The sequence below is a fragment of the Sus scrofa genome, chromosome 3 (genome assembly GCF_054392235.1).
Source record: "Sus scrofa isolate SSC_HxYL_T2T_F1_AM1 chromosome 3, Sscrofa_HxYL_maternal_Yorkshire_Landrace_v2.0, whole genome shotgun sequence".
NCBI classification, from domain to species: domain Eukaryota; kingdom Metazoa; phylum Chordata; class Mammalia; order Artiodactyla; family Suidae; genus Sus; species Sus scrofa.
This window is the reverse complement of record NC_139385.1, coordinates 115,329,511-115,355,775: the sequence shown is the minus strand read 5'-3', so window position 1 is coordinate 115,355,775 and position 26,265 is coordinate 115,329,511. Positions and strand designations below refer to the sequence as shown.

The following is a 26,265-nucleotide window of genomic DNA, read 5'->3' as shown; positions in this document are numbered from 1 at the left end:
TGTTCACTGATTTTTCCATCCCTGCATATTTATGTTATACATAATATATACACATATAGCAATGCCAGATCCTTAACCCACTGAGCAAGGCCAGGGACAAAACCTGTGACCTCATGGTTCCTAGCTGGATTTGTTTCCACTACGCCACGACAGGAACACCAATATATATTATATTTTAATAGAATTTATTTTTAATTTGTCTTGTTCTACAAAAGTCATTTAATAAAGTTAAGATAATCCTGGATTCTAGTTACAGGTCTCATAACTGGCTGTATTATTTTGAAACAGCAAACTCTTAGACCTAGATTTCCTGAGATTTAAAACAAGGATATTGAAGTAGATACTTTATAAGATTCTTTCATCTTTAACAATCTTTAATATTTATGTGGCAACCAAATGTTTTTTAAAGATATCTCAGTAAAGTTAAATATTTAAAACTTTCCCCTCAAATTAAAAAGCAATTAAAGGAGTTCCCATCGTGGCTGTGGTTAATGAATCGGACTAGGAACCATGAGGTTGCGGGTTCAATCCCTGGCCTCGCTCAGTGGGTTAAGGATCTGGCGTTGCCATGAGTTGTGATGTAGGTCGCAGACACCGCTCGGACCCCGAGTTGCCATGGCTCTGGTGTAGGCCAGCAGCTACAGCTTCGATTAGACCCCTAGCCTGGGAACCTCTGTGTGCCAAAGGAGCAGCCCTAGAAAAGGCAAAAAAAAAAAGACCAAAAAAAAGCAATTAAAAATGTAACCTACACATTTCAAGATGTTATCTTTTCTATACAACTACAACATTTTCAAAGCAGTTTATAAAACTTGATCTATCTGTGATCTTGCATTAATTCATTTTTACTTTTACCATAAATATATAAAATGTCTACTAAGCTTACAGTGTGTGTGGACATAAAGTATGGCAAATAAACTGCTACTACTGCAAAAATAATCAGTTACTTTAGTGTTCCAAGTTCCAGATTTTATCTGACAGTGTTACTAGAGAATAAACTTCTCATCCATTTACTTCCTCAGTAACAAAAACAAAAGACTTGGAAAACTGATGTCACTAATTAAAGACATAGGCAAACCTACTTATAAACTGGCTAACTAACTGTTATAATGAAAACTTTGTTATAAGACCAAGTTCACAATATGGTGAATATCAGATGCAAGTGCAAGGGGTCAAATCTTAAAAACAGTTTCAAATTATGCGGAGTTTACATGCAATTTTTTTATTATGTGCCACTTATGTTATTATGTATATAAGGCTATTGTTTAAATAATAGTTCTTCTTATTGCATTGTTAACTGGATTAGGAAAATCTGCTTCAAAATCATTTACATTTAACTAAAATTACCTGATTGACTTTATACTAACCGGTGTTTATAAGAAACATGAGGAAACACTACACCAAAAAGAGCCACAGAGGCATCAATGACTGAAACTCCAAGAGGAAGAGGCCCAGGCACAGCTTCTCCAGCAGGTATTCGTAAATAAATGGAAGATGGATCATGCTCCAGAGCCCCACTTCCAGATGCACTGTTTGGCTGGAGCTGCAAAGGACATAAAAATCATTCAAAATCTAATTTGGGAAATTCACTTACCAAGTACTGGGCATGAAAAATAAAACATTGGAGGAGAGAGAAAAGGTAACAATAAAAGAGCAGAATGGGAGTTCCCGTCATGGCGCAGTGGTTAACGAATCCAACTAGGAACCATGAGGTTGCGGGTTCGGTCCCTGCGCTTGCTCAGTGGGTTAACGATCCGGCGTTGCCATGAGCTGAGGTGTAGGTTGCAGACACGGCTCGGATTCCGCGATTCACGTTGCTGTGGCTCTGGTGTAGGCCGGTGGCTACACTCCGATTCGACCCCTAGCCTGGGAACCTCCATATGCCGCGGGAGCGGCCCAAGAAATAGCATAAAGACAAAAAAAAAAAAAAAAAAAAAAAAAAAGAGCAGAATGATTGTATCTGAAAATTTTTAAATAGATAAAAATATACTTTGCTCATTTAAAAAAGTCACAATACTTCACATATTTTAAAAAAAGTCTTCTTCATTTTTATGGTACACACCCTAAAATGTGTAAGCAAAATAATACCAGTAGTAACTTAAACCCACAAAAAATTTTTAAAAGAGGCCTTTAGTAACTCTTTCAAAAGTGCATAGGAGTTCCCATCGTGGCTCAGTGGTTAATGAATCTGACTAAGAACCATGAGGTTGCAGGTTCGATCCCTGGCCTCACTCAGTGGGTTAAGGATCCGGCGTTACCATGAGCTGTGGTGTAGGTTGCAGAAGCGGCTCGGATCCCATGTTGCTGTGGCTCTGGCATGGGCCAGCGGCCACAGCTCCAATTAGATCCCTAGCCTGGGAACCTCCATATGCCATGGGTATAACCCTAGAGAAAACAAAAAATAAAATAAATTTAAAAAAATAAAAAATGCGTAAGAAATAAGGTTTTCTCTGCTGTACAGCACTGGAAACTATATCTAGTCACTAATTATGGAGCATGTAATGTGAGAAAAAGTATGTATATATATATATGTGTGTAACTGGGTAACCTTGCTGTACAGTAGAAAATTGACAAAACACTGTAAACCACCTACAATGGAAAAAATAAAAATCATTTAAAAAATTAAAAATAAAGAAATAAGGTTTTCAGTGGGCAAAAAAGGTTCTAAATCTTCAACCTACTAAATCCTATTCCTCTTTAATCTGTCACAAAACAAGCTAAACCAAAACCAGGCACTAACAGCCCAAAAGCCAGTCAAAACTGATCCTTGCCACAGCAACCACAGGGGACCTAAATACAAATAATATTAAATAAAGACAATTCGCCAAACCCTAACTATTGCCGCTTGCCATTTTTTCATTATTTATACATTAGTAGGAAGGTATATTTAAATTTCTAAGAAGGCTTAATGAAAATTAAACTGTAGTCTACAATATTTTCTTTCTAAATGACAATGCGTAGGAGTTCCTGCTTTGGCACAGTAGGTTAAGGATCTGGTGTTGTCTCTGCAGCAGCTAGAGTTCAATCCCTGGCCTGGTACAGTGGGTTAAGGATCTGGCATTGCCGCAGTTGTGGTGTAAGTTGCAGCTGAGGCTTGGATTCAGTCCCTAAACCGGGAACTTCCATATGCCATGGTTATATCCAAAAAAGAAAAAATAATTTTAAAAAAATGACAACGTGTAATAGTACCATTGATTTGATCAAGCTAGTATTTCATTTCACTGTATGGTCTCCTACCTGGTCTTCAATTGACTTATGATCAGTTTCTTGAAGCCAGGAACCAAGAAGAACGCTATCATCATAGTGGCAGAGGGATCTGAGCAGCGAAGTAGTTGTATTGGCTGAGTTGTCAGTCAAAGTGAATTCTGCTACCAGTTCTCTAAGAAGTGCATTGAAAGATCCTAAAAAACAGAGATTCAGATCAGATTAAAAAGAATACTTTTTATGAAAATGACAATCATTCCCCACAAAGAGTAGCAATATGTTCAACAGGAATAAAATAATTAAATCCCTCTTTTCTTTTTTAAACAAATCAGTATTTTAACATTTTAATACTTGTTTTAATATACAATACTGGCAATTCTTTTTTGTTATTCTATTAGGCCTTTTAGCCCAAATTATTAAAAACAATTAAAAACTCAAGTAAATATTCTTTATTTTAAATATATTAAATATGATATGATTAGTATTTACTGTTAATTATCCAAAAATTTGCAAACACTGAACCAGACTACATCAAAATTCTTGAGCATGGTTGCAATGGAAACAAATCAATGATTTATTTTAATGTTAACATTTTATATAATATTTGATTTCTGCAAAAGTATATTATTACTATTCTCCCCCCAGATTCCTAAATTATTGGCTATATCCTAACAAGATAGTCATTAAAAGCACAGACTTTAAAGATGAACCATCTAGGTTTGAATCCAAGCTCTGCCACTTACTACCTCTCAGACTTGTGCAAGTTACATTATCTCTAAGTACCCAAGATTCTTCATCTTCATACAGAGCTGAATTTTAGCCTCATAAGGTTGTGGTTAGAATCAAAGATGCTAATACATGTAAAGGGCTTGGAATGGGACCTGGAACACAGTAGTGCTCAACAAGTATTAGTTCCTCCATTCAAAGAAAAGGAAAATTGTGGCCTGCCTTTATACAATGAGTCAGTGAGAAAGCCACTGTCAGAACTCTGATATTGTGAAGAACTAGAAAGGTATGTTGAAGAATTTTTATTAGACATCCACAAATTTTATTTACCTTCATAAGTTTTTGGAGGTAACAAAGCTAAGATATCATAAAGTCTTAATCGGACCATTGCAGCACTAGCTTTCAGATGAGCTCCATGGGTTTTAATTACAGATGGAATGCTAAAATATCAAAAGTATATAGTGAGTACCAGTTTACCAGAATAGCCATTACACTTTTTTCCAACAACATTGTACAAAGTTTTACATTTTCCTTTCAGTTTATGTTGTGATCTTTCTATTACTCACAGACACTATAAAATACAATTTTGTTTCAATCCACACCACTACTACAATTTTTTTTAATGGCCCCACCCACAGTACATTGAAGTTCCTGGGTCAGGAACTGAATCAGAGCTGCAGCTGTCACTTACACCACAGCTGGGGCAATGCTAGATCCTTTAATCCACTGTGCTGGGGCCAGGGATCGAACCAGGACCTCTACAGCAACCAGAGCCACTGCAGTTGAATTCTTAACCCACTGCACCACAGCAGGAACTCCTACTGCAATTTATAAAGTCATTTCACACACATAAAGTTTTATGTTTCCTCTATGATATTAAAGGGAAGCACAAAAGACTGCTATTTATAAATATACAAAATTGGATGTTAACATATCATAACTGCTTACTTACTGTGACATCATAGTCATGGCACATTCAATAGGGGTCATCAATTTTCTAATCACATCTTCTGTTAGGAGTTCAGGACAATGTGCAACAAAACTTCTCATTGCTAGATAAAAATTTAAAAAGGACAGATTTGAAGCAGCTTTTGTGAGGGTGAATAAATTTAATAACTTACATAAAAGCTACCTACGTTTTTAGTTGTTACAAAATGTAAGGTTCTAAACCCAGGCCAAACCAAAAGAAGAACCAATTGCAATTCTAGATACAAGTCATAAATAAAGAATAAGAGTGGACAGCAAAGGAGGGAGGGAAGATATATCTACTAGGGAGATTTCTGTGACAGAGAATTCACATGGCCACAAAGAAAGCTGTTGCAGAACAGAAAAAATAAGCATAATGAATCCAGTGAGAAGGAACATCTATCAGCTCTTCAGCAGTAGATCTAAGACTAAGACAGCGCTTAGATGTGTGGGGTAAAAAAACTAACAGTTTGCCTTGGTGCCCTTATGGTTAAGTGTACATCTGTCTCCCTCAGTTTGGAAAAAAAAGCACTTTTCACCCTTAGATATAGCAAAAAAGGAGAGGGTCTTTTAGTGTAACTCTAGTTCACAAACAAAATAAAACTTGAGTTTTTCCTATTAAGCTGCTGACTCCCAAACAAAAACTTTATCTCATACTTTTCAAAATGCTGCTATCTCAGAGTTCCCATTGTGAATCACAGGTTAAGAATCCTACTAGTATCCATGAGGATGTGGGTTAAATCCCTGGCCTTGCTCACTGGGTTAAGGATCTGGCATTGCTGTGAGCTGCAGTATAGGTTGCAGATGCGGCTCAGATCTGGTGTTGCTATGGCTGTGGTGTAGGCTAGCAGCTGCAGCTCCTAGCCTGGGAACTTCCATATGCCACAAGCGTGGCCCTAAGGAAATAAAATAAAATAAAACGCTGGTATCTCAAAAAAATGTATCTACTTTTGCAAATTCAATAATGATAGGAGAAAAATAGCTATTTGTCCAAAATGAAAAGACTAACTGTGAACTCAATAACCTTGTTAATCCATAGTTTCTTTTTCCTTTAAATAGGCACCAGGCCTTATTTTTATAGTGATCTAGTGTTTCCTCAGGTGGAAGACCACAATAACCAGGAATTAAAAGACTGGGTCTCTAGTTCCTGTTTGATCACTAACTCTAACCTCCTTTTCAGAGTCCCAGCTTCATTTTTATTACAAAATTAGTAAACTGGTATAGATTGTTTATAAAATTTCTTTCTAAATCTAAAAGTTGACAAATTCATCATTATATATTAAAATAAAAATTTGCAGTAGTGATTTTCTTTCACTTCACAAATATTTTACTTACAAAATAATATTCTAAAAGTGCAATCTTTTTAGTTCTTACCACATAAAGCTCCAGCACGACCTTCCAATGTTACCTGCCAGGTAAATGAATCGCCTCGGGCTTTCTCAGCCTCCAACTCCTTTAAAGAACGAGGAAAAACATTTCGCCACAATAACAACATCTTGGGCAGATGATAACGAACGACAGATGGTCCTAACAAAAAAAAACAAAAATACAAAGTCATGCATCTATAAAACATACATTACAAATGAAAGTAGAGGAAAAGAGCCCTAGGAGTTCCCACTGTGGCTCACTGGATTAAGGACTTGATGTTGTCTCTGTGAGGATGCAAGCTCGATCCCTGGCCTCACTCAGTGGGTTAAAGATCTAGTGTTGCCACAAGCTGTGGTGTAGTTCACAGAAGGGGCTGGGATCTGGCATTTTGGTGGTTGTGGTGTAGGCTGGCAGCTACAGCTCTAATTTGACCCCTAGCCTGGGAACTTCCATATGCTGCAGGTATGGCCATAAAAAGAAAGAAAGAAAAGAGCCCCAAACAAGCTTTAATGATGATATCTATCATTTCACTTTATCTCTAATACTAACATTTTCAAAATGTCTCCTATTCAGGAAGTAAAACATATATCGATTAAAACATAATAAAACTCACCTAAAAAGTATCAATATGCATCCAAACACAAAATAAATCCCCAAAAAGTCATCCAAAAGAAATTATCCAAATATATCCAGAACGGTAGATTACATACCATCAATGATAAAATACATCTGGGACATTTTTTTTTAATTTGTTTTTTTAGGGCTGCACCACAGCTAATGGCAACGCTGGATCCTTAACCCAATGAGCGAGGCCAGGGATCGAACCTGCATCCTCGTGGATCCTAGTTGGGTTCGTTAACCACTGAGCCACGAAGGGAACTCCCATCTAGGACATATTTACATCTTTCCATAAATACATATTTATAAACATAAATATCCACTCGCCCCCAACATATATATATATATTCCTCCATTTTAAGTACAATTATAAAATGGTTAATTTAATTTTATGGAGTACTGCATTTAGAGCCAGGAACCTATATTTACATTGCTAAGGAATTCATTTAACATACCATTTTACTTAACATAAATTTCTGGAAAAGAGTTATCTCTTTTTACTTTCTTCAGAAAATAAGGTGAAGGTATAATTCCCAAAAGGCTTAAAACAGCAAGTACACACATGTATTTTTTTATGGTAGAAATCAAACATGTGAAAAAGGTATACACACCTTATCACAAAAACATATATTTCTGTTCAATGTGCAGTGCTAACCTTTGCCTGAATCTCAGGTTTTTCATAGCACTTAGGAAAGTAAAACGCATAAGGATAATCCCAAGGAAGCAGTACCAACAATGCCATTTAAGTGTGACTTTATCACCTTACGAAAATCATGTCACTGGTCTTCACTTTGGGCATGGAATATGCCCCATACTCTTGTTTCTTTCAATTAATACTAATCTGTTAGACCACAGTTATTCTAATAGTAAAGGTCAAACTTTGCTAACACTTTTTCCATTAAATATACTTAAGCAGAAATAATCAAAAAGAAAAATCTGGTACCAAATAATGAAAAAAAAATCTTTACTACTTTACAACCTCATTCGAAGTCTAGAATGTGAAGTTCAATACTTTTAAATTTTCTCGACGATATCCTGATAGTTACAGAACAAGACAAAATCCTACTTAAGTATAATTATACCTAAAGTCATAAGTGCTCCAAGTAAGAGCCATCCAGCTTGAGTGCGCTGTAAAGACAGTCTGCTATTTTGGGCAGCGGTTCGTAAGAGATCTTCAGCAATACTAACTACCATCTACAAGAGAAGTTAAGAATTAGATTTTAATTTATGTAAGTTAACAAAATCAAATAAGAAAATACACAGCTAGTATTTTATTTAAAAAGAAGTTGTCCCTTTTTTTGTTGGTATTAACATGTTTATAAAGAGGAAACATTAAGACCTAGATAATCCTGACTGCACTGCTGACTCAGAAGACCCAGAACAGCACAGCGGCTAAGAGTGAGTTCTAAAGGAGTTCCCATTGTGGCACAGTGGGTTAAGAATCCAACTGCAGTGTCTTGGATGGCTGTGGAGGCACGGTTAAAGGATCCATTGTTGCCTGCAGCTCTGGCTCAAATTCAACCCCTGGCCCAGGAACTTCCATATGCTGGGGATGCAGTCATTAAAAAAAAAAAAAAAAAGACTGAGTTCTAAAGCCAGCATATCTAGGTTCATATACCAGCGTTGTCATTTCCCAGCCTTCTAACTTAGGACAACTTAATCTCCCTGCCTCATTTCCCTCATTGCTAAGATGATAGGAGTAAAACTAACAGGAGTGCCAACCTTACTCTTGTGAGGATTTAACACAGCAAAGCACTCAGAACAGCACTGGTCCATGTGAAACTGTTATCCTATATTTAAAGATTTGTTGAACTCATTATACATCTGCCATTAAGATAATCTTACGGTGCTTAGAGAGGAAAGATACAGGAAAAATGGGAAGTAACAAGGAACACATAATCAAACGGTAAGAGTACACAGGTAGTGGTCAGCAATGAGAAAGGCTATCACAGACTATCAGCGACTGAGTAGCTTTGAAGAGATTTCATGAGAGAGAGAGAAATTGAGTTGAGCCTCTAAACAAAAAGCTAAGTTTGGTACAGGTAAATAAGAAGAAGGATGAAATTCTAATGGATAGAGATTAGCATGAGAAAAGGCATGGAGAGTGAAAAAAGCATGGGAAGAAAACAAGATGACTAGTCTGACTAGAGTGGTGGGAAATCAGAATGAAAGGGCAAAATGAAGACAAATTATGAAGATACCAGTTTAGCAGACAGAGGTGATTATATTTTATTCTCTGGTCAGTGGGTAGTTTCTACGGTTCTCTGCACAAATATAAAATATGAAAGTTGTATGGGAGAGATGGGAGAAAAAGACTCCAAAAAGGATAATCGGTGAGGAGGTAATCATATGACAAAGGGAGAGGGAAAAAGATCTGAGTAGCAGCTATGGAATTCACAGGAATGAATGAACATGGGCCTAGTAGCCCTGAAAAAATAAGAATTAAAAAATCTAGCCCCAATCTGCCTACGTAAAATTGCAATTTAAATAAATTCTTAATATTTTAAAAAAGGAAACCATAATAGTAGTATAAGGTGTGGTAGAAAGAAAGTTAAAGAAAGGTAACTGATTCATGAAAATCATTCAACTTCATTTATCAAAATGCTAACTATGGCCATAGCACATTCTCCTGACATTTTAAATACAGCAATGTGGTTTTTATTTCTAAAACCCCAAAGAAAAGCTGATTTCTGAAGAATTACTATAAGGGATTTTTTTTCTCTCTAAAATAAATTATAAAATGATACTATACCCAGACAAAACCTATTATTCCTGAATCAGAATTAAATATCAAAATCTAATTAGGGTCTTTTTTTTTTTTGTCTTTTTGCCATTTCTTGGGCCGCTCCCGCGGCATGTGGAGGTTCCCAGGCTAGGGGTCAAATCGGAGCTGTAGCTGCCAGCCTATACCAGAGCCATAGCAACGCGGGATCCGAGCTGCGTCTGCGACCTACACCACAGCTCACGGCAACGCCAGATCGTTAACCCACTGAGCAAGGGCAGGGACCGAACCCGCAACCTCATGGTTCCTAGTCGGATTCGTTAACCACTGCACCACGACAGGAACTCCAGGGTCTATCAACTACATATAAGCAAAATACTATCTCGTTTATTATCAGAGTAAAACTGTTGTCATTTGATCATCCAGTTCAATATAAAACAGAAAATGTTCCAGTAAAGACTGAAGCCCATGTGATAGCACTTAATGATGCTGGGACATCTGCCATACCTTTCCCTTGGCATGAGGAATGCCCAAAGGACACTGATGAACTCCACCTAACAAAGCAGCCATTGCAAAACTGTACCCACTAACAGCTTCTGGTGAAGTTTTCAAGTTGTTGAGCCGTTCTGCACACTTGTCTAGAAATGGTGTTAACTGGAAAGGCAATGCCACAGCCACACAGCGCAAACACCACGCAGCAGCAAGTCGAGCTGCCATGCTTGGGTGAAGAAGCACTGAAGTCACAGTCTCCAAAAGGCCTAAAAAAGAAATATTCAAAAAATAAGTCTTTAATGAAGTCACACCATTTCATGAGTTAAAAGACTACGTGTAACACAATAATTAAAATCATAATTGTTGGGAGTTTTTACACTTTCAGAACTGTGCCAAAAAATGTATATATCAACTCATAAAACAGCAAATATTTTAAAGGAACATTTTCTACAAAGAACATAGTACGATTATATCCAATAAAATATAAACATTGATGTAAAAGTATTAAATAAATCTTAGCCAATTATTAGAAACAAAACTACCATAACAGTTTTTGATGTCTTTTAAAACTTTATTTCAATATTTAACTCAAGATGCACTATCACAGTGAATCCTAAATGGAGCCCAACTTTTAACAAATTATCTAAACTGCTAATTACGACAAGTAACCAGTCAGGAGTTAAATACTAATCACACCTATAACTTTTAAAAAATAATGAAAAAATATTCCAGCATATAAGTGACTTTCCTACCTATAGATGCTTCCTGAATAAGAGGGGACGCAGTGGCATTTAGGCTCTGCACCAGGCTCCCGAGCTCCTGCAGGGCACAGACCATTACATGCTGGCTTGCTGCGATGTCTGCTGCTCCAGATTTGTTTTCACCACTAGTGTCATTCACCACCGCTTCTGGAAACGCAAAATCATGTATTTAATGTGGGTAAATTAAATTGTGGTTTGTTTTTTTGTTTTGTTTTGTTTTGTTTTGGCCGCCCCACAGCATATGGAGCTCTCAGGCCAGGCATCAGATCCGAGCCACAGTCCCAACCTAAGCCAAAGCTACTGTAGGCAGCAACACCAGATCCTTAACCCACTGTGCCAGGCCAGGGATCCAACTTGTGTCCTACTGCTCCCACCATGCCACCAATCCTGGTGCACCACAGTGGGAGCTCCATGATATAAGTGTTTTGATCTACACAACTTATGTTTTTAAATTATACCAGCTAACACCTGACTGTTAAGAACTCTGTTTGTATGCTTAACATCTCTAATAATCAGGGAAATACAAATCAAAGCCTCAAAAATAAAGAAGTCAATTCTCATAAAGAATTTAACACAATGCTCCCACCGATACACACTCAGTAAACATCAGCAGCTATTATTACATTATTGTTAACACTGCTATTTCAAGAGCTGCAATGCATCGGCAGCATTGCTGTCAAACTACTGACCAGAAAATAGATCTATAAAGAATGTGGCTTTAGAATTTCTTATTGGGATGTTCCTCAAAGTTTCCATTAACTTTGCTGGCCCCTTCCCCCACCTTTTAGCTTCTAGCAGAATTAAAACATATTTAATTATGAAACAACAAAAGGTTCCTTGTCAAATTACTAATTAAGAATATATTCTGGCCTGTCATTCCAGATATACAGCACTGTGTTTAATTCTGCTTTTACCATTTTAAAAATCAGTAATAACCCCTAAATGATAGTAAAACTTTATTTTATTTACATTTATTATAAATTAACAGGCTATAAAATATAGAATACTAGAATATAATAGATTAATATGGACTAAAAGTAAATGCCTCTTTTCTTCTTAGATATTTCTGGACTTGGAAATGCATGAACTTTCTCTTTTGGTTACTAAACTGTAAGCTCCCTGAACAGGTACTATGTATGTGTGGTTCACTATTTTAATACTGCCATTTGGCATAATGTTTTTGGCGCTCAGACATTTTTTCAATGAATTAATGTACAAATATTTTTTAAGTTGTAAACCTAGGACTAATTACTGTTTTAACATAACTAAAGAACAATATATCATTAATTTGAACACCCTTTAATTCACAATTCCTAAATTTCAGTTAGTCCTATGCATTTAAAATATGGTTTGCCTATGGAGTTCCCGTCGTGGCGCAGTGGTTAACGAATCCAACTAGGAACCATGAGGTTGGGGGTTCAGTCCCTGTCCTTGCTCAGTGGGGTAAGGATTTGGTGTTGCCCTGAGCTGTGGTGTAGGTTCGCGGCTCGGATCCCGAGTTGCTGTGGCTCTGGTGTAGGCCGGAGGCTGTGGCACCGATTCGACCCCTAGCCTGGGAACCTCCATATGCCGTGGGAACAGCCCAAGAAATGGCAAAAAAAAAAAAAAAAAAAAGACAAAAAAAGAAGATAGTCCTTTTCTGCCTATAGCAGAAAGTGTTAAAGTCTACCTCAAAATAGCTGTGGACCTTTACAGTCATTTGAAGAGATTTATATAAAATGTAAATGTAAATGTATTTGAAGAGATTTATATAAAAAATATGGTTTGCCTAGTAAGCTATTATAAACAACAAAAACTGTAACAACTATTTGTGGATTTATTTTTGGTAATTTTATAAAATAATATATATTCTCTAGATATAAGGTATTGGATATTATCTAGTCATTAAATTCTTATTTCTAAAGACCTCTGATAGGCAATATAATTTTTTTCATTAAAGTTAATGTATATCCCCAACAGTGATAAAACTAAACTATCTTATAGTAATTCATATTTTACCTTGCATTAGCTCCCTAATTGTATTATAAGCTCCACAGAGGCAGGAACTTTATCTTACTAATTGTTCAAAATCTGAATTACTGCTTTGCAATCCCAAAATATTCAATAACTATTTGTTAAACAGAAAAAATTTATAAAATTGACACTTCCTAGAAAAGGATTTCTTTTAATTATGATTTGCTGAGGTTTCACAGTATATCCTATAATGGGCTAAAAACTACCTGTAACTGTTCCTCTAAATCTTCATACTAAGCCTATTAAGGGAGGGAATAGTGTCCAAGAAGAAAAACCACAATAGATTATTCCTCAAACATTCCTCAGTGTGGGGCTGCAAAAATAAAATCAGTAAAGGTACTACAAATAAAACAGAAAACCGAATATTACAAACACACTACCCAAATACTAAAAAATGCCACTTCCCTATAATTATATGCTGTTTTAATATCAAATAAGAGTACACAAGAAAAGCGACTATTAAAACACAGTCCAGAAAGAGATATGAACTAATCAGGTCTATCAGTTTTTATTAACAATAACAAGGAAGAACTAAATGACTAAAGTAATCAACAACACACATCATGATATCAATTCTTACCCACTGCTTTCATCTGTTTTCCAATCGCTTGACATATCTCTTTGGCAGCTGCAATCTGGGCTTTTTCACCTAGCAAGCTGCCCACAGTAGCTCTCAGGATAAAGGAGACACAGCGTCTGGAGTACACAGCCTCTACATGTGTTTGCGTTGCTCGAGGATGGGAAACCAGATCAAGTACATGGGACAAGAATGTAGCGAAGCTACGCTCCAACCACTGACCACCCAATGTTGTTACAAAAACAACATATGCCTGTAAATACATTAAGATACAACTTCAGGTAAGTTTATATAAATGAACTGAAATCACAAAGCAACTACATAAATAACTGCTGACAGCATGGAAAATAAATTATCTTTGAGATTAAAATCAAGACCTTTTTAGTACTTCTAGCATGGGAATTACTGGTTGAAGTATCTCTCACTAAAAACAGTTCTCAGGATAACAGTCTCACGAAGGACATAAAGAGAGAATAGTAAGGGAGGGAAGGAAAGCTGAATTCACCCTGGTGATGAAGGTGATAGTTACAGGAATAAAAAACCATCTTAGTACTCACTAATATTTTAGCAAAATTTTAGGGTTGTTGGAAAACATTAAAATCTAAATGCCTCAAGATATTTGAATACAATTTCAGTTATAACTGAATTATCTTACATCTGATTTTCTGCCAAATAAAATTTGAAATAATTTTGTTAGAGATAGATATAGCAGATAGCAGACATAGGCTTACGTACAAATCATTAAGTATCTACCTTTCCACATAAGCATGTAATTTAGAATCTGAATGTAATTCACTCAGCAATAAAATGTTTTGAAAGATATTTGAAAAATTAATAACTTTTAAACAATATTAAAAAGTTCTGTATGTGTTTAGTAAGTCTTCCATGAAATTGCACAAGTAATATGAACAGAATTATTTTATACATATATATTACAAACCTGTGTAACTCCGACTCTCACTTCACGATTAACAGACCCTCCAACTTTTAACATTTCTCCACCACTCTTTAAGAAACCTGACCCTCCGCGGAGAAATCCTGTGGCCATGAGTTCTAAGACTTCATCAAATGTTGCTCGCTTCACATTCTGGCGCATTACTTTCAGGAAAAAAAGGTAAATTTATAAGCAAATATACTTTTTACTAGTTAAATAATATTTTTTTAATAATCCAGCTTTAAAATTTAAATAATTGTATTTAAGGCTACTTAAACTACTACAAAGGAGATAGGGTCATTTATTTTTCCTATAGTCTTAAAATTTACAATGTATTTGTAAAAATAAACTCAATTTTGAAGCAAAAAATAAAAACAGGAGCTAGAAATTAAAAGCAATTCAATAAATCTAAACCAGAATAGGCTAACAATGATGTTAACTTGATGTACATAACATAACAAGGACAAAGCACATCCACAGCAAGTACTGCTAATCAATCCCAGCCCTCAGTCCCAACTGAGGTGAATACAATGAAACTCTGTCAAAACTACCCTTCTTCCCTTCCTTTCTTTCTCCCTCCCTCCCTTTTTTTAAAAAAATAAGTTTTTTTTTTGTTTGTTTGTTTTTTTTGTTGGGGAGAGGGGTGGCTGCAGCTGTGGCAAGCATAATTTCCTGGGCCAGGTATCAAACTGCACCATAGCAGTGACAACAACAGATCCTTAACCACCAGACCACCAGGGAACTCCAAGAACACCCTTTCTATACAACAGTTACCAATGGATTGAAATGTCACTGAATGCAACGGTAAAGAGCTTCATATTTTATAAAGTTCTTTCATATATAGGAGCAAACATAATCCTCACAAAACCCACAGGAGAAGCATAAAGCTCACAATTAAGAATGTAGGCTTTGGGAGTTCCTGTCATGGCTCAGCAGTAATGAACCCAACTAGTATCCATGAGGACTCAGGGTTGATTCCTGACTTTGCTCAGTGGGTTAAGGACCTGGCGTTACCATGAGCTGTGGTAGAGGTCGCAGATATGACTCGGGATCTTGTATTGCTGTGGCTGTGGTGTAGGCTGGCAGCAACAGGTTCAATTCAACCCCCAGACTGGGAACTTCCACAACCCAACGGTGCAGCCCTAAAAGGCAAAAAAAAAAAAAAAAAAAAAAGGAAAAAAAGAATGTAGGCTTTGGAATTCAAATGCCTGGGTTTTGATTTCTCTTAATAAAACATTTATTACACCACAAATGATACCATCTCTCTAAGCCTCAAATGCGAATAATGGCAGTACTTAGGATTCATAGGGTTTTTAGGAGAACTAAATAAGACAATTCTGTTATATGCTTAATTTGGTGCCTGGTACATAGTTAACACTTAAAAAATGTTACCCAGCAGCAGCAGCATTATTTCATAGGTTAAAATAATCATCATTAAAGATGAAGACACCAAAGCTCAAGGGGTTTCACAACAAATAAACCTAAGAGCTAGGACCTGAATCTGTAAGATCTGATTCTCTTTCTACAATATAGAGCTGGGTTCACTCAGCATCTACTCAGAACTTAAGCATCTCTATGGAATTAGAAGCATGGGACAAGTTACAGGAAAAAAATCAATGCTGCCTCTGATTCTGCTTACAATAATGGTCAAAAAAGAAAAAAAGAAAAGAAAAATAATACTGTGCTATAAATGAGGATCTATTCATCAGGGATTGAAAGTAAGAGAGCATATAAAGTACCAGGTTCCAGTCCCTTGAACACTATACAAGATCATTTCATAAATTTTTTTTTTTTTTTTTTTTTTTTTTTTTTTTGCTTTTTTAGGGCCACGCTTGTGACATAAGGAAGTTCCCAGGCTAGGGGTTGAAATAGAGCTGCAGCTGCTGGCCTATGCCACAGCCACACAAGATCTAAGCCACATGGGCGACCTATACCACAGCTCATGGCAATGCTGGATCCTTAACCCAGTGAACAAGGCCAGGGATCAAACCTGCATCCTCCTGGATACTAGCTGGGTTTGTTACCACTGAGCCACAATAGGAACTCCCCATTTCATAAATCTTAATTGCTTATATGTCCAACATACTTGCTACATGTAATCTTGAACAGTATCATCATAAAAGATATCTTGACTACATCAAGGAAAATGACATTTGGATGCTTCTATTTTATGAAAAACTAGACAAATATATCTAACAATTTAAATCCTTTAAAGTGAACTGCCTAGAAGCAATATCTCATTTAAAAGGAAACATTCCATATACCTTCAAATACTTGTTATAGTCTAGATCAGGGGTTGGCAAACAATGATACCTGTTGCTTGTTTTGGCATCAAGGCTGTAGCCATGACTGTTCCTAAGAGTTTAGACACTGCCACTCGTACCCCATAGTTTGAATTTTCCAAAGCCTTAAAGCAGAGAGTGGCTATATTTTCCAGTTCAGCAGTCCACATGAATACAGCTTCATTCTGTAGTTCTAGGAGACACTAGAATTTAAAAAATAATAAATAAATAGAATTAAAATTTCCACCTCCAGAGATGGAGTAACAAGAACCAGACTTACTCTCTCTCCTAAAATAACCAAAAAATTGGACAAAATACATGAAACAACAGTTTTGAAAACACTGCACATCACACAATGATGGATAATAATCCTTAAAAATGGAAAACACAAGTTGAACCCTACAGTTGTCCCAGTTTACCGCTTTAAGAGTTTCCAGCAGTTAGGAGGAAACATATAGCCCTGAACTCCTATATTAGATAGAAAAAAGCTCTCAAATCAACAATCCCACCTTCTACCTTAAGAAACTAGATGACACAGAGCAAAATCAACACAAAGAAGCAGGGGAAAAAAAAAGGAAATAATACACACGAGAGGAAATAAATGAATCAGAACAATGAAAAGCAGAAATGAAACCAAAAGTGCTTCTTTAAGAAAACCAATACAGGAGTTCCCATCATGGCTCACCCTAACAAACCCAACTAATATCCATGAGGACACAGGTTTGATCACTGGCCTTACTCAGTGGGTTAAAGGATCTGGCATTGCTATGATTGTGGTGTAAGCTGACAGCTGCAGCTCCGATTTGACCCCTAGCCCGGGAACTTCCGCATGCTGTGGGGTGCAGCCCAAAAAAAAAAAAAAGAAAAAAAAAAAGAAAGATAAAGAAAATCAACATATTTGATAGCCAGAGAGATAAGGAATAAAAAGAGAGAGAAGACTCAAATTTCCAAAATTAGGAATGAGAGATGTCCCATTCCTACAAATTCAAAATACATTAAAAGGACAATATATTTCATATTTATATGAAACAGACAACTCACTCAAGAAGAAACAGATAACCTAAATAGCCCAAAATCTATTTTAAAAATTGAATTTGTAGTTTAAAATCTTCCCCCAAAGAAAACTGGACACCAGTAAGTTTTACTGATGAATTCAAATGTTTAAATAAGAAATAATACCAACCCTACACAACTCTTCCAGAAAACTGATAATTGAAATCTGACAAAGACACTACAAGAAAATTACATACCAATACTCCTCATGAATACAATGCAAAAATTATATACAAACTTTTAACAACTCTAATCCAACAAGTCATAAAATGGATAATATATCATGACTAAGTAGGGCTTATCCTAGGAATGAAAGATGGATTAAAATTCTAAAACTAATCAATGAATTCATTACATTAGCATGCTGAAAAAAGAAAAGTCATATGGTTCCTCTCAACAGATGCTGAAAAGACATTTAAAAGAATATAAGTAAAACTGGGGAAAACTCAACAAGATCAGTGGATTGTGTCAATGTCAATATTTTATTACACTGCTTATAATGTGCTAGAGTTTTGTAAGATATTACCATTGGGGGGAACTAGGTAAAAGTTTATAAAGATCTCTCTGTATTATTTGTTACAATTGCATTTAAATCTACAATTACCCTAAAATAAAAAGTTTAATTAGAAAAGTTTAATTAGTTTAAAAGAGAAACAACAAAAGAGATCAAATTTAAAAGAAAAGGCATTTGACAAAATTCAACATTCATTTCTGATTTTTAAAAAAATTCTTTTTGGAAAGTTAGGAACATAAGGGCACTCTCCTCAAACCGATAAAGGTCATCAAAGAAAACTGACAGTTAACATCATACTTAATGTTGAAGGACTGAATGTTTTCTCCTTAAGGAACTGGAACATGATAAGGAAATCTGAATTCATGTTTTCTATTCAACATTGCACTGAAGGATCCAGCTATCCAGTGCAATACGAAATAAAAGTAAAAAAAAGCATTCAAATTGGAAAAGAAATGAAACTTTTTTTATTCATAGATAACTGTCCACATAGAATATCTGATAGAATCTATTTTAAAAGCTGACAGAACTAGTAGGTCAGTTCTAGGAGGCTGGTAGATACAACATCAACATACAAAAATCAACATACAAGAATCAGCATAGTGGTTCAGCGGTAATGAACCTGACTATCATCCATGAGGACGGAGGTTCGATCCCTGCCCTTGCTCGGTGGGTTAAGGATCTGGCATTGCCATGAGCTGTGGTGTAGGTCACAAATGTGGCTTGGATCTGATGTTGCTGTGGCTTAGGCCAGCAACTACAACTCTAATTCAACCCATAGCCTGGAACTTCCACATGCTGTGGGTATGGCCCTATAAAGACAAAAAAAAAACAAAACAAAACAAAACAAAAAACCCAAAAAACAAAAACTGTGTTTTTGTGTGTTTGTAATGAATAATTAGAAACTGAAAAAAGGAACTCCCATTGTAGTGCAGTGGATTAAGAACCTGACACTGTCCATGAAGATGTGGGTTTGATCCCTGGCCTCACTCAGTGGGTTAAGGATCTGGCATTGTAGCAAGCTGTGGCATAGGTTGCAGATGTGGCTTGGATCTGTTGTTGCTGTTGGCCAGGGCATGTAGGCCAGCAGCTGTAGCTCCAATTTGACCCCTAGCCTGGGAACTTCCATATGCCACAAGTGTGGCCATAAAAAGAAAGAAAAAAATTGAAAAAAATATTTAAATCAATATGCTACTTAAAACAGCATAAAAGTGAATGAAATACTTAAGCATAAATCTGACAAATAAGTGCAATATCTGTATATCTGAAAACCACAAAATGTTGCTAAGAGTAATCAAAGAAGACCTAAATGAATGAGATAGCGATACCATATTCATGGGTTGGACTTAATATCATTAAGCCATCAACTCTCCCCAAATTGATCTAAAGATTCATTGCAAGCTCAGTCAAAATCCCAGCATGTTATTTTTGTAGAAATTGACAAGCTAAAATTAATACTGAAATCCAAAGGACCTAGAATATCCAAAACTATTTTAAGAAAAAAAATTTCAGGGCTAACACTACCTGATTTTAAAACACTTTTAAGGTACAATAATCAAGAAAGTGTTACTGATATCAAGCTAGACAAACAGATCAATGAAACATAATAGACATTCCAAATATAGACCCATACATATACAGACAACTGATTTTCAACAAAGGTGAAAAAGCAATTCAGTGAAGAAAAAAAGTCTTTTCAACATGGTGCTGGAACAAGTGAATATCCATGTGCAAAAAAAAAAAAAAAACTTGATTCACAAAAATTAACTCAGAATAGATCCCAATGTAAAACTATAAAACTAGTTTGGAAGGAAACACAGGAGAAAGCTTGGGCTAGGAAAAGTTTTCTTAGATATAATGCTAAAAGCACAATTAAGGAGTTCCCATCATGGCTCAGTGGTTAACCAATCTGACTAGGAACCATTAGGTTGTGGGTTCGATTCCTGGCCTTGCTCAGTGGGTTAAGGATCTGGCATTGCTGTGAGCTGTGATGTATGTTGCAGACTTGGCTCAGATCCTGAGTTGCTGTGGCTCTGGTATAGGCTGGTGGCTACAGCTCCGATTTGACCCCTAGCCCGGGAACCTCCATATGCTGCGGGAGTGGCCCAAGAAGTGGCAAAAAGACCAAAAAAAAAAAAGTTAAAAGAACAATTAATATAAGAAAAATAGATAAATTGGACTTTGACAAAATTCAGAACTTCTTAGAAAAGCACTATTTAGGGAATGAAAAGACAGACCACAGAGTGGGAGAAAATATAGGATGTAAATCACGTATCTGATGAAGAAATTATATAAAGAACCTACAAAAGGAGTTCCCATCATGGTGCAGTAGAAACGAATCCAACAAGGAACCATGAGGTTGTGATTCCTGGTTGTTAGATCCCTGGCCTCACTCAGTGGGTTAAGGATCTCGCATTGCCGTGAGTTGTGGTGTAGGTCGCAGCTGTGGTTCGGATATGATTTTGCTGTGGCTGTGGCACTGGCTGGCGGCTGTAGCTCCAATTTGACCCCTAACCTGGGAACCTCCATATGCCGTGCATGCAGCCCTAAAAAAAGCAAAAAAAAAAAAGAAGTCTCTACAAAGTACTCTCAAAACTCAGTAATAAGAAAACAATTTAGGAGTTCCCGTCGTGGCGCAGTGGTTAACGAATCCAACTAGGAACCATGAGGTTGCGGGTTCGGTCCCTGCCCTTGCTCAGTGGGTTAACGATCTGGCGTTGCCGTGAGCTGTGGTGTAGGTTGCAGACGCGGCTCGGATCCTGCGTTGCTGTGGCTCTGGCGTAGGCCGGTGGCTACAGCTCCGATTAGACCCCTAACCTGGGAACCTCCATATGCCGCAGGAGCAACCCAAGAAATAGCAACAACAACAAAAGAGAAAAGACAAAAAAAAAAAAAAAAAAAAAAGAAAACAATTTACTCAATAAAACAATGTACAAAAATTTTTCAAAGAAGATATTATGGCAAATAAGAAGCACCTAAAAATATGATCATCATTTAGTCTGGAAATGCAAATTAAAGCCACAATGAGATACCTGTATATACCTATTAAGTTGGCTAAAATTAAAAAGATTAGCAATACCAAATGCTGCTGAAGATGTGAAGGAAAAATCTCATAGTACTTTGGAAAAGTGGCAATTTCACCCAAAATTAAATATAAATCTAGACTATGATCCAGCCATTTTACTCCTAGGTATTTACCCAAGCGAAAGGAAAGCATTTGTCCATACAAAAATTAGCATATAGATGTTCACGGCAGTTTTTGTATTTTTTTTTTTTTTTTGTAATAAGCAAAGCTGGAAGTAACCCAAATGTCTGCAATAGGTAAAGGAATATACCAATTGTGGAATAACGATACAATGAAATACTATTCAGCAATAAAAAGTAATGAACTACTGGTACATGTAACAACAGAGACAAACTCAAAATAATTATGCTGAGTAAAAGAACCCAGCACCCCCCCCCCAAAAAAAGTCATATACTATATGACTCCATTTCATATGTAATTTTATTTTATTTTATTTTTTTGGTCTTTTTTTGCTATTTCTTGGGCCGCTTCCACGGCATATGGAGGTTCCCAGGCTAGGGGTCGAAACGGAGCTGTAGCCACCGGCCTACGCCAGAGCCACAGCAACGTGGGATCCGAGCCGCATCTGCAACCTACACCACAGCTCACGGCAACGCTGGATCATTAACCCACTGAGCAAGGGCAGGGACCAAACCCGCAACCTCATGGTTCCTAGTCGGATTCGTTAACCACTGCGCCACCATGGGAACTCCTCATATGTAATTTTAGAAAATGAAATGAAACTAACCCATGGGAACAAAAATCATGCCATCATATTTTAAAATTTTAAAAGAAAAAAGAAAACATTGTTTAAGAGCAAGCAGGAGAGGAGCAAGGTTATAAATCAGCTGAGTACTAACCTTGGCAACCGCACATCGAACAGCCATTGACCTGTCAGTTAAGAGGGACCTGGCATTCTTGTAAATATCACGATGACAGGAAGCTGCTGCACCACCCAGTCCATTCAGAACTTTCTGTAGACTCATTAAGATTTCACTTCGCCCTTGAGACTACACATGAACATAAAGCAAATTTCACGTTTAAATAAAAACACACAAAAGTTCTCTGGGCCTAATGGTCTTACCTCTAAATGTAAATAGTAAGAATGAAAAATAAAAAAAGAATTCTAGAAAGTTCCTGAAAAGTAAAAATAATTAACTTTAATATTCATGACATTAGATTACAATAAGTAAACATATTCCAATGTTTGCATGACCTGTTGAAGTACAAATAATGAGAACATGACAAATTTAAAAGCTTCAATGTCATATGTCAAGAATCCGAATTTTCAGAATGTGAGAAGTATAAAGTACTTAAGAAGTAATATAAACCATCTAAAAGAGGAGAAAACATCCAAGACATTTTAAAAACTTCTCAGAGCTATGCCAAACTTCTTGTGACTAATTCCAATTCTTGTTTTCATACTCTTGTAGTGCTTGGTTAATATTTCTAATAGTATACTTATTCAAACATAGACCTCTTTCAGAGACTAAGGTTTCTGAGGTCAGGGAATGTATATTATTCATGTCTATATGCCCAATGCCTGAAAATATGTCCTTAATTCTAGTCTAATAAATGAACAGACAGTTCCCAGAAGAGGTCTTGTCCAAGAAATCTTTACCTTTCCTAGACAAAGAATTAGACCACAACAGCCCAGTGCTTGATCTATTTTTAGTTAACCCCAAGTGGATAAGGAATTTTTAGAAGCAATACCAAATTGACATGACAAATCAGAACTATTTTTACTTATATTAGCTGCTCTGGATTGTTCCTATGAGTTCAAGTGGGAATACCTGAGTAGAAGTCCTAAGCCCTATTACCTGTGAACATGACTCTACTTGGAAATAAGGTCTTCGTAGATGAAATCAAGTAAAGTTAAGATTGTACTAAATTAGGGTAGATGCTAATCCAATCATTGGTATCCTTATAATTGAAGAATCTGGACACAGAACACAGACGCATAGGGATAACAACATGTCACAACGGAGGCAGAGACTGGAGAAATACATCTGCAAACCAAAGAATACTACCAAATGCCAAGAATTGCCAACAATCACTAGAAGCTAAGGCATGAAAGGATTAGTCCCTAGGGCCATTAGAGGAAGCACGGCCCTGCTGGTATCTTGAATTCGGACTAATAGCCTCTAAAATAGTGAGACAACACATTTCTGTTGTTTTAAGCCACCCAGTCTGTGGTAATTTATTATGGCTGCTTGAAATTAATACATTGGCTATAGCACAAAAAATTAAATGGAACTGCAAAAATATCCCTAAGGCTAGAACTGCCATCGTGGCACAGTGGTTAATGAATCTGACTAGGAACCATGAGGTTGCAGGTACGATCCCTGGCCTTGCTCAGTGGGTTAAGGATCCGGTGTTGCCATGAGCTGTGATGTAGGCCGCAGACGCGCGGCTCGGATCCCCCGTTGCTGTGGCTCTGGCGCAGGCTGGCGGCTACAGTTCTGATTGGACCCCTAGCCTGGGAATCTCCGTAAGCCATGGGAGCGGCCTTAGAAAAGACAAAACAAACAAACAAACAAAAAAAAAACCCTAAGGCTAAATAAAAAATAATAACCTATTGTCAAGGAAAAGCATTCTTTCCTTTCTCCCTGAAATATGAAGTAGTGTACATTAAAACAAGGGGCATGTAATATTTCTTCCAGAAATTTTAAATTACCCTCTTGCTAAGTAATATGAGTACTTTGGTGATGGAAAAAGGCAAATATATATTTTTAACTGATATCAAACTCCTGTCACAAGCAAAACATTTAAATAATAATTGTTGTAAAACTTACCTCTGCACTTTTTAGAGATTTCAAAAGATTATTTACTGTTTCTGGAAACGCACTGCCCAACATTCTCCCCATTTTTTCATAAAATGCTCCAACACAAGCCACCGCAGCCCTGTAAAAAGCATTATTTTCACCAGTCACTGTTCAGATTAATAATTTTATCCTACTTTTCTCATTTTCAGAAATCAGTTTGTATTTGTACAGGACACTTTTGGCCACAAATCCTTAATTTTCAGCTTTCAAGAACACCTTGTTATTCTTTATAACAAATACTACAGTTAATCAAACTGTATACTTGTTAGGAAAACAAGAGAATAAATATATATTTACATAGAAAATCAAACCCATCCTTTGGAAAACCCAAGCCTTCCTTTGATGAGGACTTCCCAAAGTATGTCAACCCACAATAATCCCTCTTTTCTCTCATTATATATAACAATGTCAACCACTCATTTTGACAAAATTATATTGTTTATGGTGCTGTAACTTGACCATTTTATATGTCTCTATCTTATCCTACCTTGACAATCTAAATGTACATTCTAGAAAGAGGGAAGACAGTTTATACATTTCTGTATTGTTCATAGTGTCTACCTCTTGATATATAAATAACAGTAAGCAGTTATTTGTAATATTTCATCTAAATGGTTTTAATAGAACATTTGACTACACAGAAGAAGAGATGTAACAGCAGCCCATCTATTCCCATCTTCTTACCATCAATCATGTAAACAATAAATAAACGAATTGCTATAAGTTTAGCTAAGAGGCAGGAGCAGGGAACAGAGGTAAAGAGTGTGCCCTCTGGAGTCTGGCAAGTCTGTGCCTAAATCCTAGAACCTGACACATGATAGCTATGTGTTCTGAGCAAGTTACTCTGAGGCTGAAAGAGACTAAATAAATTTAGATTACCATTATACAAGCAATAACCAGTAGAATCAGGCACTCGACCTTTACCTTTTTGAATACAAATCCCACGCTTTTTTCATTACTCTACACACTGATAACAAAGATGAAAATGACTGATGTCACATTCCAGAATACATTAGGGAATTCCTAAACAGAACCCATGAATCCACTGGAAATACATATGAATAATATGTACTATGTAATAAATTCTACTTAATCAGAACTACGGAACTATGCGTGAATTTGCTAAGCGGTAGAGAACTAAATCATCAAGGTACAAACATAGCTTCAAACTCCAAAATAAACTGGAAAGCAAAAATAAATACTCTCTAATCTTTTCTAAAACTTTTTTGAGATCCATATCTATCCCAACAACACATAATTTAATCACTACATTTCCATAAAATAGACCTAAAAATCAGTGTCAGGGTTCAGAATAATTTTCCAATTTCCTCTAATTATACTGGCCCTAGATCCTTAAGTGTTGGTATTGTAGAGCTGTATCGTTGACATCTTCTCTTCCTAAGGTAATGTACTTTGTCCATACAAATGGTACAGCCTACTCCCAAATCTCCATTTTTTAACCGACCAAAGGGACATTCTCAGCTCAGGTCTCTGAAATCCACACAGGGTTTCCAATTACCTACTACACATGTCACTTGGCTATTTCCACTTGGACTCCAAATTCAACATGCCCAGAACTGGACTCAGCATCTTCTCCTCAACTAACTCCCCCATTTTGCATCTTTCCGTAAAGCACTATAAATAAGGTATAAATAAGCCATTTCTGTTTCCAATTATAAGTTTCCTTTGTCTAGAAAATCATTGGCAAACTACAACCTGCAGGCTAAATCTGACCCATCACCAGCCTGCCACCTACTGAGGTAAACAGACGTTTTATTGGGAGTTCCCATTGTGGCTCAGTAGGTTAAGGACCTAATACAGTCTCTGTGAGGATGGTGCTGCCCTAAGCTGTAGCATAGGCTGCAGATGAGGCTTGGAACGACTGTTGCCGTGGCTGTGGTGAAGGCTTCAGCTGCAGCTCCAATTCAACCCCTAGCCTGGGAACTTTCATATGCCTAGGTGTGGTCATAAAAAGGAAAAGAAAAATAATAAAGTTTTATTGGAACACAGCTCTACTCATTTATTTATACACCGTCTATGGCAGAGTACTTACAACAGAGATGCACACTCCACAAAGCCAAAACTATTTATTATTTGGCCCTTGTCATAAAATTTGCCAATCCCTGACCTATCACATCCATCTTCCCCTTTC

The 26,265-nt window shown here is 36.6% G+C and overlaps 1 protein-coding gene across 2 annotated transcripts in view; it reads right to left on the bottom strand.

Moving 5' to 3' along the window:
- The window catches only part of HEATR5B (HEAT repeat containing 5B), a 118,433-nt gene that overhangs the window by 86,163 nt on the left and 6,005 nt on the right, over positions 1-26,265 (bottom strand). For both annotated transcript variants that reach the window (XR_002342772.2, XM_003481246.5), the window contains exons 4-16: positions 24,084-24,192; positions 22,149-22,298; positions 16,692-16,863; positions 14,385-14,542; positions 13,448-13,697; positions 10,846-11,001; positions 10,109-10,359; positions 7,962-8,073; positions 6,268-6,420; positions 4,880-4,979; positions 4,258-4,367; positions 3,235-3,398; positions 1,365-1,540 (exon numbers count right to left, since the gene is read on the bottom strand). Coding sequence is in view for 1 of the 2 variants with exons in the window: in XM_003481246.5 (XP_003481294.2) it covers positions 1,365-1,540; positions 3,235-3,398; positions 4,258-4,367; positions 4,880-4,979; positions 6,268-6,420; positions 7,962-8,073; positions 10,109-10,359; positions 10,846-11,001; positions 13,448-13,697; positions 14,385-14,542; positions 16,692-16,863; positions 22,149-22,298; positions 24,084-24,192 (2,061 nt within the window). In the remaining variant the exon portion in view is untranslated. The remainder of the gene's footprint in view (positions 1-1,364; positions 1,541-3,234; positions 3,399-4,257; positions 4,368-4,879; positions 4,980-6,267; positions 6,421-7,961; positions 8,074-10,108; positions 10,360-10,845; positions 11,002-13,447; positions 13,698-14,384; positions 14,543-16,691; positions 16,864-22,148; positions 22,299-24,083; positions 24,193-26,265) is intronic.